The 18,504-nt window shown below is 40.5% G+C and overlaps 1 protein-coding gene across 3 annotated transcripts in view; it reads left to right on the top strand.

The window, feature by feature from the left end:
* TTC6 (tetratricopeptide repeat domain 6) overlaps nucleotides 1-18,504 on the top strand; it is a 170,340-nt gene that overhangs the window by 13,806 nt on the left and 138,030 nt on the right. For 2 of the 3 annotated variants that reach the window (XM_084791644.1, XM_084791645.1), the window contains exon 2: nucleotides 806-1,705. In XM_084791644.1, coding sequence (XP_084647770.1) covers nucleotides 806-1,705 — 900 coding nt within the window. Of the gene's footprint in view, nucleotides 1-805; nucleotides 1,706-17,795; nucleotides 17,958-18,504 lie in introns of all 3 variants that reach the window. The other variant, XM_084791646.1, reaches the window with a different exon arrangement.

Raw genomic sequence — 18,504 nt, 5'->3', positions numbered from 1 at the left:
TTACGTCACCGTGCCATACACAGCTCTGGTGGCACACCAAGCAAGCGAAATGGCTGGACCACCTGTGGCCATCTGGAGAAGGAAGGCCTGATGCCAAGGGCAGAGATTTGGTCCTTAAGTTACCAGAGCCCTCACCTTTCCTCTCAAGAGAAATTTGTGTGTGTAAATGTCCTAATGAAAACTTGTCCGTTTTAATTTTATATTTTCGAGAAACTTCCAACTAGCTGAAATACATGTTTGCTGGGGTCCGAGCCACGTGGGTACAGTTGGAGACCCCCTATTCTCTATTATCCCTGCTACCTTAGGTTTTCTGAGCTTATATCTATGGGAATCTTGCCTGGTTGGAAGTGGGACACAACCTGACAGTCTAAAGAAGTATTAAAATAGGTCCTAAGGGGCTTGGGAATTATTATTACTGAAAGAAAAGAAAAGAAAAGAAAAACCCGCTAGTTTAGAGTAGTGGTTCTCACCTTTCTAATGCTGCCACCTTTTAATACAGTTCCTCATGTTGTGGTGACCCCCCAACCACACAATTATTCTCATTGCTAGTTCATAACTAATTTTTTATTGTTACGAATTGTGTGTTTTCCCATGGTCTCAGGTGACCTCTGTGAAAAGCTCATAAGTTCCCCAGACCTGCAGATTGAGAACAGCTGGTTTAGAGGGCTTTCATGGTTCATGGCAAAGGCCATTTATTTGAACACAGTACGTTCTATCCGAGACATTTTGCTGAACTGGAATTTTATTAACCTACATTTTGTTAAATATATATTAAAAAACATATTCTGGGGGGCGTATTTTATAGGTCAAGCTCGTCAAAATGTCCACCATCCCGAAGCGCTTCGGACTGACAGCCAGAGAGGAATCATTCATGTTTAAAGAGCTTGAGAAAGTTCGCCAGAAGGTCAAGAAGGAATGTAACCAATTCAAGCAGAGGCTGGCCACCAGGCCGGCTTTGGGCACAGAATCTGAGGACGATCTCCTGAACCAGGACGAGGAAGAGAGCCCGCGCAGCAGCAGGGCGGAGAAGGGACCGGTGTCCAGGGCGGCCAAGCAGTCCTCTGGGGCCCAGGACGGGGAGAGCCCCGCCACAGCCGACCTGCAGGGGGCGCCGCACAGCGCGCAGAGAGGCCCCGCGAAGCCCCCACCCTTCCGCCCCCGCGACTTCTACCTGAGAAGCTCCGCGTACCTGCGTCACGGGCCCCCCAAGAAGCCGCCGGTCATCGCCCCGCAGGCTGGCACCGCCAGGCCCGCGGTCCTGCTGCGACCGCGCTCCCTTGTCAGGAAGCGGCACGTGAAGAAGCGGCAGGCGCCGGTGCCCAAGCCTGTGATCCCCTTGAGGCCCGCGAAGAAGGCGCCGGTGGTCGACGTGCCCCCACCGCGGTACAGACACGCCAGCTCCCTGTCCAGCCTGAGCAGCGACACCGACGAAGGTGCAAGGTTGCGCAGGATGCGGATCCACACCCACTATATGCGTGAGGGAGTGGGCGTGTTTCGGTGGCCCATCAGGGCCTTTTCTAGAACCATGCGCGAAGGGAGCTCCGTTAGCCAGACATCCGGTGCTATGCAGATGGGACGCTATTTGCCCATGAACATTGACGATATCATTGCCTCTCTGCAGTCCGAGGCCCAACAGGCGGCTGACCAGCACATCAAGGAGCTCATACAGAGCATCCTGGGCCAGAACTACGAAATGGCAATGCACGTAGGTGAACTAGACTAATGCTTCTGTGTGTACAAAGTCTAGAGTCTACATACATGTAACACACACGTAGGTATACACTATGTGTATGTATGCATGCATATGTAACATTTCATTGTGCATATTTTGGTCTGTGTGAAGAGACAACGAATCCCAAGGTGTTATCGAAGTTCTTTGCATTTTACTTTGGTTTTGAAATTCTGGATTTTTCCTTATGGGATTGTACGTGGTTTTTAGAGTCAGGGAGGAGAGGTTACTTCAAAAATGGATTCAAAGAACATTTGCTGAAGACCAGCATACTATATCACCAGTGGCCTTCCTTCTCAACGAATGTCACTACTTAATATTGAAAAACCAGAACAGGCGTTTGATGTGGAAAAATTTCACTCTTTTTATTGAGTTTAGCCTAATTAGTCATGATTTACAGAATAATGAATTTATATGCTAACAAACTCATGATCACTATTACATTTAACTTATATGAACTCTGTAATATATACACATATATTTTAGTGGGAGCTATCTCTTAAGACATTAAAACATTTTCTTAGTAATTTCTAAGTTTAAACACTTACAAGTGCATATTGTGTGCCGAATACTAAGACATATATTACACAAATACCTTTTTTGTTTCTCATGTGTATGCATATTTTGTGTGTATTTGTGCGTACATGTGTGTGTGTGGCACACACCTGGATACCCAAGGTTGATGCCCAGAATGACATCAGGTAGGAGGACACCAACAGAGGATTTGCTTTATGTAGGAATAGAAGTGAGATTTTCCATGTGAAATGGTTATTCACTGGGAAGCCTTCTGCTTACTGAATCTAGTGAATTTGCACAACCACAACTAATGTATGGTAGAGTTGGGTCTTACCCAGGTATCCTACCCCAGAGGTTGGGTCAGAATTATGTCCAGAATCCCACTTTTTAAATACATGGAAACAAAGGTATAGGGACATATGTAAGATATTTTGTTTGTGATATACACTTTGTTTTGGTAGTGACTCTCAAAAATATTAATAATGGAATTTGATTCCTACATGCTAGAGGAAAGAGAGGGGAAGAAGGGAAGGAGGGAGGGAGGGAAGGAGGGAGAGAGGGAGAGAGAGAGAGAGAGAGAGAGAGAGAGAGAGAGAGAGAGATGAGACAGAGAGAGAGAGATGAGACAGAGAGAGAGAGAGAGAGAGAGAGAGAGAGAGAGAGAGAGAGAGAGAGAGAGAGAGAGAGAAGCCCATGAAGTGAAGAATTATCTAGCATGACTGAAGTGGGAAGAGCCATCCTAAAGGTGGTGTCACCATCTCCTGGGCATAGGCCCTAGACTGCATGAAAAGGAGAAAGCTACCATGAGGACATGTGAGCCATTCCATCTTCAAACTGTGAGCCAAATTAGACTTTTCCACTTTTAAGTTGTTTTCATCAGGGTATTTTGTCATAGCAACAACAACAAAAAACCACTAATACACCAGTAGACTTTGGTAAGTTGCATATATATATATATATTTGTATATAATTTGCTAACTAGAGCAGTGAAAAATCTATATCAAGAGATTTTTTTTTTTTTTTAGGTAACACTATAGGCACCAGGTGTGGTAGTGCAAACCTGTAATCCCAGTACTTGGGGAGGCAGAGGCAGGTGAATCTCTGTGAGTTTGAGGCCAGCCTGGTCTACAAAGTGAGTCCAGAACAGCCAAGGCAACACAGACCCTGTTTTGAAAACCCAGAAAAGAAAAGAGAAAAAGAAACACTATAAATAAAACAAAATACAATTAAGGATATAAATAACCCAGAAGGAGGCAGGAAAAGACTAGCAGAGAGAGAAAAAAGAAAAGAAATCAATAAAAGAGGAGACTTAAACTGTAATGTACCACTAAGTGTATGTTGGTCTAAATACATCAGTTGAAAGGCAAGGATTGAACTGATGTGACCCAACTATATATTCTCAAAAAGAAATTATCTCTAAAATGATTATATAAGTAGTTACAAAGGAAAATACATTACTCACTTATCAACCCAGGGAAAGCAGAACTGACTGTATTATTATCAGAGAAAGTAGACTTCAAAGTTCTCAAATAACTACTGTAGGCATAGAAAAGCATCAATCTGCCAAGAAGACAAAGGATTCTACATGTGTATGTATTAAGTAACAGATATAAAATGGAAGAAAAACAAAGTAGGAAAGTTTAAAATTACATTTGAAGACTCCTAACATTCCTTTTTAAAGAGTTAATTAAGAGCTGGTGGTACATACTTGTAATCCCAGCCCTCTGGGAGGCAGAGGCAGATGGATCTCTGAGTTCAAGGCCAGCCTAGTCTACAAAGTAAGTCCTGGAAAACCAAGGCTACAGAGAAAAATGAAACCTGTCTCAAAAAACAAAACAAAACAAAAACCTAAAAAAAGACTAAGAAAACTAAGCAGAGAAGCCACCAGAAATAGCCAAATATATTTGCCCCTGCCAAATGATCATATAATAAAATAGACCATATAATGAATGAACCATAAAATAATCCCAGTAAAAGTGAAATAATTGCAGTGTATTCTGTAACCATATTGAATCCAAGTAGAAATGCACAGGTAAGAACATCTTCCCACAGTTAGAAACTGGATAGTATATTTTGGAGTAAGTTCCAGATCAAAGAGAACATGCCACACAGAGAAAAACAATATACTGAACTGAATTTTGATAAAAACAAATTGTCAAAACTTTGTGGGTCACAGTTAAAGTAAAGCAGAGGGGAAAGTTTACAGTGTTGCATTTTTACATTAGCAAAGAGGAAAATTGCCAAACCAGTAGCAAGACTTATCATGCCATGTTGGTTTTTTTTTATGTGATTCATGGGCATCATAGCTGGGTAGGACTGAAGATGTCTCCTTTGGAAGCTTGCATTTTGCCTTTTGGTACCATAAAAGCTAGTCCTCAGGGAGGGGGCATTCAGGTCAGTTCTAGCTCAGGGGTCTCTGGGTTCTGTTTCTGAAGGGCTTGGTGTCTTTAGTAATAAGAACTTACTTTCCACCTCTGGCAAGTAAACAAAGGCAACAGCAATAGATTTTAGTTTTGGAGTCTCTTAGCCCTGCCAACAACTCAAAAGAAGATTTCTCATGTCTAGTATTGTAGTATTGGTTTTCTTTTTTGTTTGTTTGGTTTTTTTGTTTTTGTTTTTTTGGTCAGGTGGTTTTTGGTCCTTGGAGGGGGCAATTTCAGCTCAAATGAGAAAGGTTCATTAAAAGTAGATATGTGTTATCTATATACTGAATTACATGAGATGAAATTACATGTCTTATTTCATTCTGCCTGTGGACATCCAGCTTTCATATCATCATCTTTCTTTTCCTCCTAGTGTATGTTTTTGGTGTCTTTGTCAAATATAAAGTAGCTGAAGTTATTTGTGCTTATTTTGGTTTTTCAGTTTTTTTTCATTTGATCCACAAGTCTATTTTTTTATGACAATACCACATTGTTTTTATTACTATATGTGTGTGGATTCATTTCTGGGTCTTCGATTCGATTCCATTGATCAATCAGCCTAATGTTGTGCCAGTACCATGCTGTTTTAATTACTGTTGCTCTATAGTACAGCTTGAGATCGGGTATGGAGATTCCTCCTGAACATCTTTTATTCTATAGGATTGTTTTTGCTATTCTGGGTTTTTTGTTTTTCCATATGAAGTTGAGAATTGATCTTTCAATATCTTCAAAATATTTTGTAAGTATTTTGATAGGGATTGCATTGAGTCTGTAAATTGCTTTTGGTAAGGCCATTTTTGCTATGTTAATTCTCCTGATCCACGAACAAGGGAGATTCCTCCATCTTCTGATGTCATCTTCAATCTCTTTCTTTAGCTATTTAAAGTTTTTTCAAACAAGTTCTTTAGTTGCTTGGTTAGAGTTACTCCCAGGTATTTTATATTGCTCACGGCTATCATGAAGGGTGTCTGCATGATTGTCATTTGTATATAGGAAGGGTACTGACTTTTTTGAGTTAATTTTGTATCCAGCCAATTTGCTGAAGGAGTTTATCAGCTGTAGGAGTTCTCTGGGAGGATTTTGGGGATCACTTATGTACACTATCATATCATCTGCAAATAAGGATAATTTGACTTTTTCCCTTCCCATTTGGATTTCCTTGATATCCTTTTGATGTCTTATTGCTCTGGCTAGAACTTCAAGAACTATATTGAAGAGACATGGAGAAAGTGGGCAGCCTTGTCTGGTCCCTGATTTTAGAGGAATTTCCTTGAGTATTTTTCCATTTAATTTGAGGTTGACTATTGGCTTGCTATATATAGCCTTTATTATGTTTAGGTATGTGCCTTGTATTCCCCATCTCTCCAAAACTTTAAACATGAATGGGCGTTGGATTTTATCAAATGCTTTCTCTGCATCTAAGGAGACGATCGCGTGGTTTTTCTCTTTCAGTTTGTTTATATTGTGGATTACATTGATGGATTTCCATATATTAAACCATCCCTGCATGCCTGGAATGAAGCCTAGCTGGTCATGGTGAATGATATCTTTGATATGTTCCTGTATTCATTTTGCGAGTATTTTATTGAGTATTTTTGCATCAATGTTCATAAGAGAAATTGGTGTGAAATATTCTTTTTTGTTGTTGTTGTTGGGTCTTTGTAGGGTTTAGGTATCAACGTGACTGTGGCCTCATAGAATGAACTTGGTAATGTTCCATTTGTTTCTATGTTTTGGAGTAGCTTGAAGAGTATTGGTATTAGCTCTTCTTTGAAGGTCTGGTAGAATTCTGCGCTGAAACTATCTGGTGCTGGGCTTTTTTTGGTTGAGAAACTATCAATGATTACTTCTATTTCTATAGGAGAAATAGGACTATTTAATTTGTTTATCTGATCTTGATTCAATTTTGGCAAGTGGAATCGATCAAGAAAAATCATCCATTTCTCTTAGATTTTCAAATTTTGTGGCATATATTCCTTAAAGTTTGATCTTATGATTCTTTGTATTTCTTCAGTGTCTGTTGCTGAACCCTTGTATTATACTTTAGCTAAATTGCTCTTCTCTGAGCCTGTTGCAATAGGGTTACTAGGTTCTATAGAATGTATATTGCTTGGCAGCTCATGTTTGTGTTTTTTTCACTGAGGTCTAGGCCTTTGGAGTTATGATGATGAATGTTTCTTGGTATTGCTATTTGGCTTTGTCTTTCTCGGGTGGTTGTTCCCTTTTTTGGTTGCTGTTGCCTACTGTGGATCCTAGGAAAGTGTCTTTTTTTCTTGTGTCTGATTTATAATGGGACAAATAACCATATAGGGTAATATACTCTACTTTAATTTTAATTATGATTTTAAAGTTGGAACAACTAATTAAGAGCACTTTAAACAGAGTCTCAGATTTGCTGAGCATTTCCTATTTTGAGATCTAGGGAAAGGTATAATAGCCAGTATTTTCATAGCCTTCCCTAGGAACAATGTCAACAAAACATTCAATGTGGAGAATTGTATTTTAAGCATGCTTGTATGGGTACACTTCCTCAGGTCTTTAATTTGGAGCTGCAGAATATGGCTGCTATAATCTGTCAAGAAATTTAAAGAATGCAGAGTTGTCGTATAAAACTTAGAACATATTTTTCTGTTAGTCCTTCAAGGACAGGGCTCCAAATGTATTCTCATACTCACACGCTCGGCAGCTAGCGTCCCCCGTAACTGAATGTCGTCACCGTGTAAACGTAAGTGGACTTTGTGAAATCTCTTACTAACTCATGAGCGTTATTGAGTGTCAGTTACAAGTGAGAATGTTCCCAAACATAGATTAGCCCATCACAATATTCATGGCATATAGACAAAGGGATTTACCAGCCAATTGTGAGAAGACAAGCACTGTGGTAATCATGAGCCAAAATGGGCAAAAGCAAAAGGCTAGCTTCCTTTTGAGAAGAAAAAGTTCAGACTTATGCAAGGAAAAAAAAATAACACTAATAAAAGCTGTGCTTGCTTAGAATCATTAAGAGGATAGCTTGGTGTAAAAGTACTCACTTTGAAGCCTGGTGACCCATTTGATTCTTAGAACCATCTTCAAATGAAAGGAGAGAACTGATTCCACAAAACTGTCTACTTTACACATCCTCACTTCTGTGTACAGAATTTCAATAAAACAGCTTTAATATAGGCAACTGGAGAGAAGAAAATTACCATCCCCAATGAACAGAACCAAGAAGAACCTGCCTTAAAAGTCCACCCAGCTTTCAATCCCAAATATTGCCAGGCGAGATTAGTGGATGCTTGAAAATACCATAAAGACAGGGATATCTGGAGACACATTTGGTAGTGTATTAGTTTAAAAAACAAAACAAACAAACAAAAAACACCAACTGGTTTAGAAACAGACCTCACATAGTTTTTTTTCTTTTTTCTTTTTCCTTTTTGGCCTCCAAGTTCTGGGATTAAAAGTGTACACTACCATGCCCAGCCAATTTATACTTCTTAACATAACATTTCAAAATCTGTTACATATTAGGATGCTTTCAGTAAAGATAAAATGCTTGTGTATTTTTTAATTTTAAAATGGAAAATAAAGTATTTATGTTAGTTCTCATAGCCTCCTTTCCTGCTAGCTAGTTTGGTTAGTACAGTAATTTTGAACCAAGCTAGAAAGAAGTTCTCACAAAAATCATTTTATTCTTTGTTGGATACAGCACGGTTTATTACGTGAGTGCTACTAGAACATGGAATCACTTGAAAAATTAGATGCTAATTCATTACAGAACTCAGATTATCTCTCCTATTGTTCAGTACAGAAGCTACTCAAAAATTTCTTTAGTTTTTTTTCTGTTTGTATAATCAAATTCCTTATATTAAACTATAAGTGGCAAAGTCCATCTGTATTTGAATCTTGAATGTCATCTATTTTTACATGTACTGAACAGAATTGAAGCAAGATCTATAGATGTGACGTGGAGTGAACAAAATGATGCTGACAATACGTTAGCTGGCTATTGTGGCCACAGTTATTTACCTATTAAGATAAAAGCATCTTGCCTACTCTGTAGATTGCTGTTTAACATGAATCTTAATTTCACCTTCATTTAATGTACACCTTTTTATCCTTTCACATGTGACTGACTAACCAAATGCCTTAGAATCTTCTTGAATGGTGATGAGGCAGATACTATCTGGGTAGTTAAAAATCAACACTAGTTACTTTGTAGCATTACAAAGTGTTAGTCTTTAAGGAGATACAGTATTTTGTTATTTTGGCAATTGCAGATATGTACTCAGTGTATCTTGATCACATCTACTTCTAGCTCCCCCCCCCTTTTGTTTCTCCCAGGCCCCTCCAGCATGTGCCCCTCCCACCAGTATGTCGTTTTCTTTTCTGTATTTTCAACCCACTAAGTCCGTTAGTGCTGCCTACAGTGTGAGGAAAATAACTTCTACTCTGTGTATAGCCATCAGCCAAGGGTTTCTCAGCTTTGGATGAATCCTTTTCAACCACTCCCTCATCCATGTTGGAATCATTAACTGGTTTGATCTGTGCAGGCCTTGAGTATGGACCCATAGCTGCTGTGAGTTCAAGAGGGCCACGGCCATGTTACACTCACAAGACAGCAGTGGTCCCCGTCCTCCAGCTCCTGCGTGCCTTCTGCGTCCTCTTTCACAATACTCCCTGAGCACTGGGGGCGTAGATACTGATGTCTCCTTTTGTTTCGAACATTCCAGTCACCTACTGTCAGCGCTTTGATAAATTATGGGTCCCTGCATTGACCGCTGTACAAGGAAGCTTCTCTTACCAAGTCTGAGAGCATCACTAATCTATATTAAACATAATAATTAGAAGGCAGGTTGACAACATGGGTCTCTTGTAAAACAGTAAGTAGTAGGTTGCCCCACTAGGACATATGACCTCCCCAAGTACAGGCTTTTGGCTAGGTTTACAGTGTCAGGCATGAATTTCCGTCCTGTGGAGCAGGCTTTGTGGTCAGAGAACAGTTGGTTACCCGGTAACAGTCATTGCACCTGTGGGCATATCTTGCCTGGTAGGTTGATATTGTAGCATAGGTTCCACCACTGTGTAAGTAAGTTGATGGCTTTTCTTGCTCAGTGGCTGTATAGCACCTTTTGTCAGTATGAAAGATATCCATCTGGGAGGAATTTTTAAAGTCAGTTCTAGTTTAATTTCTCTATGTCCCCCAATCAAAACATGGTGTGTCTTCAGCAATAAAGCCTTTCCATCTAGTTATGGTGGGAAACCAGGAGGAGTGGCAATAGAGCATGGTGTTTTAAGGATGTGTATATATATACTGATATATATATCAGTAATAGCAGGTTTCTTTTTAAACTTTTTATTATTTATTTTTATTAATTATTAAATTTTATTATTAATTATTAAATATTTTTAAATCTTATAGTACTTTGTCAAAAAAAACCCTCACAACAAAACTGAAGTTTTAAAAAGACCATTTGTATAAACACTATATAAGAGTTGGTGTTTTTATTCTTCTGCCATGTGAGCAGACCGAGGCTCTAGAAAGATGGGACCAACTTATAATTGTTTTTGGGACATATACTACAAAAGCAAAGGTCTGTTGTGTAAGACTACAAAGTAAGAATGTGGGTGAGGGGAGGAGATGGTTTCTGAGGAATCACAGTTCATATTCCCCCCACCCAAATGGTTGGAGGAGCAGGTGGCATCTCAACATGACCTTCCAAGTTGTGTCTGGGAAGGGACAGAAGGTGTTTTGCTGAGAAGGCTGCCGCTGAGGCAGGAAATGGCTGTGTTGTCTTTCTCCTTGCTCCCCAGCTGGAAGATGAAAATGGGAAACTTATTATTGCCTTTTGAAATTAGATGCTTGCAGTGGGTGTCCACAACATTCTTTCCTCACATCCTTTGCGCTGGTTGATCCATTACTTAATCACCTTCTCTCCCACCACCTGTTACTGAAAAGTACTGTATTTGGTTGCCCTTGCAGTCAGCCATCTCGTGGCTCTACACAGCCTGAAGCTAGGCAGCTGTACTTTTTACAGTGTTTGTTTTAAAGCAGAATAAGTAAACATGTGGGTTTTAAGGATGGGTAGATAAACAGTTTTGACAGTAAAAATCAAAATCTTGAAAACCAGCCAATTAGAGTCATGGTGAAGCGTCGCTTATCCCAAATGAAAACAGTATAAAGACTGCATAGTGCCATTTATAGTTGTATTGGAGCTGTATTTATTCTTAGGAGTAATGGTCTAACTTCATTTCACACTGTGTTGAATGTTGGGTCTTTGTCTCACCGGAGTGGGAAGGAATGGCTTGATAGAATTAGTCATACATGTTTCCATTGTGTGTTTTTATGATCATAGTAGAAGGAAAGGTTAAATTCCACTACAATGAAACACATCCTCTGTTAATACATTGCCTTTGACATATTTTACTTTATGGTGCAATTACATAGGAAAGAGCTTTCAGAGTTCTGGTGATTAATTATTCAATGTGTTTCTTGACCTCATTTTGCCCTAAAATAATGCGTTGATCTGGAAGCTCATACACACACACACACACACACACACACACACACACACACACACACACACACACGCTTGCATACACATACACACACACATGCACATACACTCTATACTACAGATAAGAAAACTTAGACCTCAGTGAGGAAAGTGACCATTGCCAGGCCTGATGGCCAGTTTAGTTGGGACTTAGACTGTTGAGTATTGCTGGCCTGCAGTGCACAATAGAGGTCACTTGGTTTTCTTGTCACGTTGATGGGACTTTCCATTCTCTCCTTCCTTTTGCCTTTCCTTCCTCTTCCCCTTCAGCACCTTAAGACCCAGAGCTCAAATCCTAAGATTATTTCTCACATAGCCTTCTGCTTTTAGGTCTCTGTGTGGTAAGAGGACCTCCCCGTGGCGGGTTGGATCTGCAGCCTCTTTATGAGCACTCAGGGACTAGACCACCTGGACCCAGGGAAGACTCAGCAAGAATTAGGGTTTTCTCATAGCTCCCCCTGTTAGTGGAAAAGCATATGAGATGGGACTTGGTCTGTAGCCCTGAGGTATTTTACTCATTGTCATCGTATGATCAGTAGCTGGCAACATTCAGTCAAACACTCCTGGTTTTGATAACCTACCTTAGCTTTTTTTAAAAAAAGATTTATTTTATTATTATGTATACAGTGTTGTCTGCTTGTTTATCTGCAGGCCAGAAGAGGGCACCAGGTTACATTATAGATGGTTGCTGGGAATTGAACTCAGGACCTATGGAAGAGCAGGCGGTGCTCTTAACCACTGAGCCATCTCTCTAGCTCCTACATTCGCTTTATTACGCATGAAAGATTCAAGCTTTCATGTTAAATTAGGCTGAGTAACAAACCTGCCCACCCTTTTATCTTAATAGTTATCTTTGTTGGAAAGCCTTGTTCTGTTTGCAAAGTGAATACCCATATTTTTCTCCTTCTCTAGGAGTTTATGAGTCTCCATCCATTCTTTAGAAGAAGAAAAGCTATTTTGATTTGTATGCATAGTTTTTCTTATTACGTGTGGTGAGTCAGGGCCTTGTTGGAAATTCTCAACAAGAGAGATGTATAATTAGCCTGTCCTTACCGAGAACTCCCCCATGGCAGGAAGGGAGAGGCAGTGCTGTAGATATTATTTGTGTGGGACTACAGGTCTGTTGTGTAAATCTTCCACACAGAAATCAGCACCTTGGTCATCAGACTTACTCTACCTTGTTAGTAACCGAGGTCTATTGTTCCCCCACCTTTTAAAGTGGTAGTGTATCTTCTTTAGCCTCTGCAGATAATATAATCAATGAAATTTTTGCCCTTTACTTGGATCACTACAAATTTATTAGGCATACAGGCAAAGATCACAATGGAGCCAGACCTTAGCATTTCAGCTAGATTTCCTCTCAAGAACATTTCAAATCATAAGCTCTTCATCTCTTAATCCTTAGAAATAGGGTTATAAAGAAATGAAAGAATGAGTCAGCTGAGGTACATTTTCAATGTTTTTACTATGTTATTGAGATCTGCCTCATTGCATTGTCTATGGCAGTCAATTATTCTGGGAAGTGTTTATTGAATATTGTTCTAATAATGGATTTTTGTGTCTGTCTGTCCTATTACTCTTTGGGATTAAAAGAAGAAACAGTCTTTGGGATTAAAAGAAGAAACAGTTAAAAACCCATTTACGTGGGTAGTTTTTGAAAATCCTAGATGGACTGCATAATTCATAGAAACTGCCAGTAGTATTAAGTCGACTCCGTTTAGCCAAACACTGTATTAGAAAAGAACAAGGACTAAGTGGCAGGCCTGACATAGCTAGTTTTGGCTAGCTTATAGATCCAGATAGCCAGGGGACCCAAAGTAACTGTGGCTTAGACTACATCAAAGTTTATTTCTTCCTTGTTTAAAAAAAAGTTCTTGTTAAAAGGTAGTACAGAAAAGATATGGCATCTGGCAGGGTCAAGATCTAGATTCCTGTCAGCTGATACACCCCGTCCTATGATCCTCATTCCCACGGTCATCTTAAGGCCCAGCATGGCTGCCCTGGATATCTCTCACATCTGCATTCTTGCTAGCAGGAAGCCAGCAAAGTAAGAGAAGCATATGCCCAGAGCTGCTTGTAATTTCGGCTTACATTTCTTGACCCTAATTTCGGCATGCAAGCACATTTAGCTCTCGAAGAGGAAGAAAAATAAAATCATTGTGTGGGAAGCTGTGTGTAACGTTTACATCTTATTATTCTGGAAAAAGTGGGGCATGAGTTATTGGAACAGTTTATTAACTTGTGGGTGCCTCTGTTTTCCCATCTATACAATGGAGTTAGTAATGCTAGCCAGTTCTGTGAGGACAACATTATCTTTTAAAAAATATTTGTGTTGTGTCTGCATGCATACACTCATGCACTCCAACTTGAGTGCCTGTGTGCTCATAGAAGCCAGAAAAGAGCATCAGATCCCCCAGAAGATGGAGTGGCAAACATTTATGAGACACCTAACGTGGATGCTGGGAGCCAAGCTGGTCTTCTGAAGGAGCATCAAGTGTGCTTAACTGCTGAGTGTACTTGACTTAGATTCCTCTCCCTCCTTCTCAATTGAAGCTCTGTACACATTCTTTCAATTGTCTGGGATATTGATAATGAATAATCCCCTCCAGATCCAAAGTTATCACAAGTGAGGCAACACACAGTAAAAACCTGCATTGCACTTAAAGGCTCTTAGGACATGTTGCTGCATCAAACCCTGTAAAGTTGAATGAGCCGCATTCTCATCAGCAGGGCGGGAGCTCCAGTGTCTTGCTTTGTCTCTCAACCAGCCTTGTGTATTATTGTACCTTTGAGTGTATGCTAATTTGAAAGTTCGAAGGCTTTCCAGTACTTTTTCGCAGTTTTTGGAGAACACCTCTGATGTAAGTTCAGTATCCCAAATACTTGAAAGCATGTCTATAAAGTTGGGAGGGAGGGTCAGGAATCTAAGTCCTCAGCTCAGACTCCTACTCGTCTATAGTGAAGGGTTTTTTTTTTTTTAAATCCATTCGTGTTATTGTATCTCTGTCATGGAAGATTCTGGCCAGACTGGGAAACAGAAATAAACAAATGAAGTTCTTGCTTTCTTAGGCCTAAAATCTAGAAGGGGTAGACAGAATAGACAAATTGGTGATGCATCATTGTTTTATAGTAAATGAGTTAAGGAAAATAATTTTAGGGTATGAGAGGCAGGGAATGATGGGGGTTGAAATCCATTTAAATAAAAGGGTAAAGAAAGGGCCTCAGGAGGCCAAGTCATCTGAGCATACATCTGAAGGAAGTGTGGGGGCAAGGCATATGGTTTATGAATGAAGAGGATTGTTCTAGGCAGTGGAAAGGATGCCTGCAAAGTCCCAAGGTAGAAGTGTCTCTGTGGTATTTGAAGAATGCAGGACTTTGGGTGGAGAGATAGAGGTGACCCCTGAGAGCTGAGTAGAAACCCTTATCCCAGGGTCCCGTAGCATCCATGCATTCATCACTTCCCTGCCAGTTTACTCTGGCCAAGGGATTCACTCCAGAGGGGTGAGGAAATATTACTCAAACACATCTTTTTTTCCCCATCTGAAATCAGAGGCCATTCTTCTCTTCTTCCTTCTGTTCTGCCATGTCTCCTTGAAACCAGAGCTCCAGAAAATGTCTTTTTTATTGCTTGTATTCCGTGGTAGCTCCTTTCACCTGTGCCCACGTGCCCACAGTCAGCAATCCAGGCAAAGGCAGAACTGCAGTGGAGGGCTGTAGGGAGTCATCACTTCACACCTATCTCTTAGTGTCCTCAGAGACAAAAATGAAAACAGAACCTCAGAGAAGCAACCGATTTGTCAAGACCACATGAAGTTCATGGTAGAACAGGTCCAGGCTCTGCCTACCCTGCCACTTCTCTCAGATTCTTTCCAGTTCCGTGCTGTTGAAGAGATATTTAAGACTCTTCTACAACTTAAGGCCAACATCTCAGCACAGCATCTTCCAACTGGGCTTTAAAATTCATTTTTATTGCTGGCCTGTGGATCCTTTCACCACTGAGTAATTAAAATTGGTACTGAGTTTTTTGTTTGATTGGTTTTTTAGATACATTCCTTTAATATTGAGGGAACATTAGTGTTAGGCAGATGGTAAAAGATAGCTTAAGATGTTTGTAAAGATTGAGACAATTTTGAGAATTGAGCTCCTAGGTTTTTTTCCCAACAAAGTTCTCACTGTATTTTTGAATATTTCCCCTCCTGTGGAGATGAACCAAAATGGCTTTCACTCATGTAAACTGTTTGCAGAAAAAGACAATAGACAGATGATTGATACACTAGGTTTAGCTTGAGAGCTCCCATTTATAAGTAAACATTTTAGGCCTCATTTTTTTTTTCACTAAAGTATAAGATGTTGGAATGGACAATATCATCATCATCGTCATCATCATCATCATCATCATCATCATCATCATCATTTTACATCCCTACTGCAGTTTCCCCTTCCTCCTTCCTCCTCTCCCCCTGAGCCCTTCTCCATACCTCCCATCTGTACCCCCCAGATCCATTCTTCCTTCCCCTCAGAAAAGGGCAGGCCTCCCATGGATATCAACCAAACATGGCATATTAAGTTACAGTAAGACTAGGCACTTCCCATGTATTAAGGTTTGACTAGGTAACCTAGTATGAGAAAAAGGATCTCGAAAGTAGGCAAGAGAGTCAGAGTCAGCTCATACTCTCACGGTTGGTAATCACACATAAAGACCAAGCTACGCAACCATAACATATGTGTAGAGGGCCTAGATCAGGCCTATGCAGGCTCTGTGAGCAACGGCTCAGTCTCTATGAGCCTCTCTGAACCCAGGTTAGTTGATTCTGAGCGTTTTCTTGTGGTGTCTTTGACCCTTCTGGTTCCTACAAGCCTTCCTCTCTCTCTTTCCCAGGATTACCCCAAGTTCTGCCTAATGTTTGGATATGGGTCTCTGCATCAGCTCTCACCAATTGATGGATGAACCTTCTCTGATGACAATTGGGCTAGGCACCAATCTGTGTGTATAGCAGAGTATCAATAGGAATCATTTCATTGACTTTTTTCCTTTTCTCCTCTCTTTCCTTCTCCTTGCCCCCTCTCTTTCTTTCTCTCTTATGATAATTAAGGGTCTATGGCTTTTTTCTTTGGTCAAAATGAACACACCCTACTCTCCCTTGCTTTCCTTTACCTCTTTGAGTGTGTCCCAGCAGGAGTGCTGGGAGAATCCTTTGCTTGAGGATGGATGGCGCTGCTGCCCTTTGGTTGTTACTTCTTTATGCTATTCTACAACATGGTGTGACACTCCAAGGTCTTATTGGTGAGTGAAGTGTGTGCCTTGCCCCTTCATTCAGCTGTGCTTTGAATTCTTTTGTTTCCTTTAAAAATTTTTTTTTTGTTTCCTCCTTCTGATTATGCTGCAGCTGGCTGTCCTGCAGCCAGGTTTCCAGTATGCTGTGAGTAGTTCCCCTCCCACAGCTCCCCTCCTAATATCTTATTTCTGTTCTGCCTCAGGCTTAGAAGCTAGATAAATAAACCTGGCAATATTATTTGTAAAGTGAGAGTAAATAGCCTGTGAGGCAGGGCTTTGGAAGCCTTCCTATGGGAAAGTGTGAGTTCTCCATCCAACCTCAGGCCTTGGCTGACGTGCTTCAACCTTCTTTGCTTATGGCCTGCTTCCCAAGCCCTCTGCCAGGCCCTGGGGTTGGTAGATATCCGCCCAGTGAATAGGTGAGCAATAACTCCCGTTTCCATTTTTCTATTCTTATTGGTTCAGATGCTGTGAAAATAGTTTTGTATTTGCATAAGGCATACTTAGGCACAGAGCTATGGACCAATTCCCTTTGCAAATCAAAATGAAAAAACAACAATCTCAGAACCACAGAAAACCTTTAGGCCATTTGGTTATTTTAAGATGCAAACTATAATGCTGACCTTGGGGGATTTTTTTGAACCACAGCTGTCAGTTTAAACAAAGATCCAAAACTAATTAAGCATTAGTTGGAAGGGGCATGGGTTTGAGAACCAGTCGGGCAACTTTTAAAAGTTAATGACAGTTCACCAGAAAACAAACAGAAGTGCCAATATCGCACCCACACATCCTCTAAGACCCAGCTGTAAGGTCTAGTTTTAGCCTTTTTTTGCTTCTTACGGAGAATGGAGACTGGTTCTCTGCCCACAGATCCATTGCACTTTTTGCAAAGCACGTTTCCTCTAGGCCCTTTCTTTCTGCCTGCTTCTCTCCCTGTGTTCTTTCTCGGTTGTCAGTACAGTTTATGACTTGGCTAGAGTTTACTGTCACTGTCACATTTGAAACTTAAGTAAACATTGCCTGGGTTTTGGCTTCTAGAAAAACTTGAACATCACGATCAATTTCTAGGTCATTGATAAAAATACTGAAATGTCCTGTAACTTGTAGTTATTAACTGTTTTAAAGGTGCCACGTATTAGAGAGGTGCAATCTCTCAGACATGTTCATCTCTATAAGTTAGATTCATGCCTAGAGTTGGGTTCAGACAAAGTGCTCAGAACATGGAGGGATTCTGGCAGTGGGAAGAAGCGCCATCTTGATTCTGATAGTGCTGATTGACACTGAGTGACAAGGTACGATTCATGCTTTTGAAGGTGCCCTGGAGGGGCAGTACTTCCATCCACTGATGGGAGCAAGAGTTACAGCCAACCATCTAACCTACATCTGGGACAGTGTGGCTATAGAGCGGGCTACAAGATAAATGACAGCAGGAGTCATTTGAGCGATGGACTCAGAATTTGGTAGTGGTAATGACGGTGAGCCATTAAAATGAACTATATGCACTTACAGTGTTTCCAGGATAGAGAATAAGTTGGATCAAACTTAATGTATATTAGCAGACTGGGGACTGGCTGAGGATCAGATCACAGAAGTCATCACAGCTAGAACGGCGGTGGTAGAAAAATTTCAAAAGAAACAAGATTAAGGACATTCCCCTTCCCTTATCACTAATTATTTTGAAAGTTAGCGTATGAAGTGTACAGGACTCATCATGATATTTTTATATATACTTTGTTTCTGTGATCTTCTCTGGCCCCTCCTGCTGGTCTCCTATTCCATTTCTATGAGCTGAGGAGAAAGAAGACCTACTGGGGTCTGGGAGAATGATTAAAGATGCCATAAACAGTGGATTTAATGTTCTTAATGTTTTCTTCATGTTTATGTTTTGTTATAGTTTCTTTTTAATGTTGGTCAAAGTAGTATGTACACATCATGTGAAAAGGTGATACAGTGCTAGGCTTATAAAAGCATCTTGTTGAATGTCCACTCCGTCTGCTGCTTCCTGCCTCCGGTACACAGCTG

This window comes from Acomys minous, assembly GCF_964271855.1.
Source record: "Acomys minous genome assembly, chromosome: 8".
Classification (NCBI taxonomy): domain Eukaryota; kingdom Metazoa; phylum Chordata; class Mammalia; order Rodentia; family Muridae; genus Acomys; species Acomys minous.
This window is presented reverse-complemented; position numbering and strand designations above follow the sequence as displayed.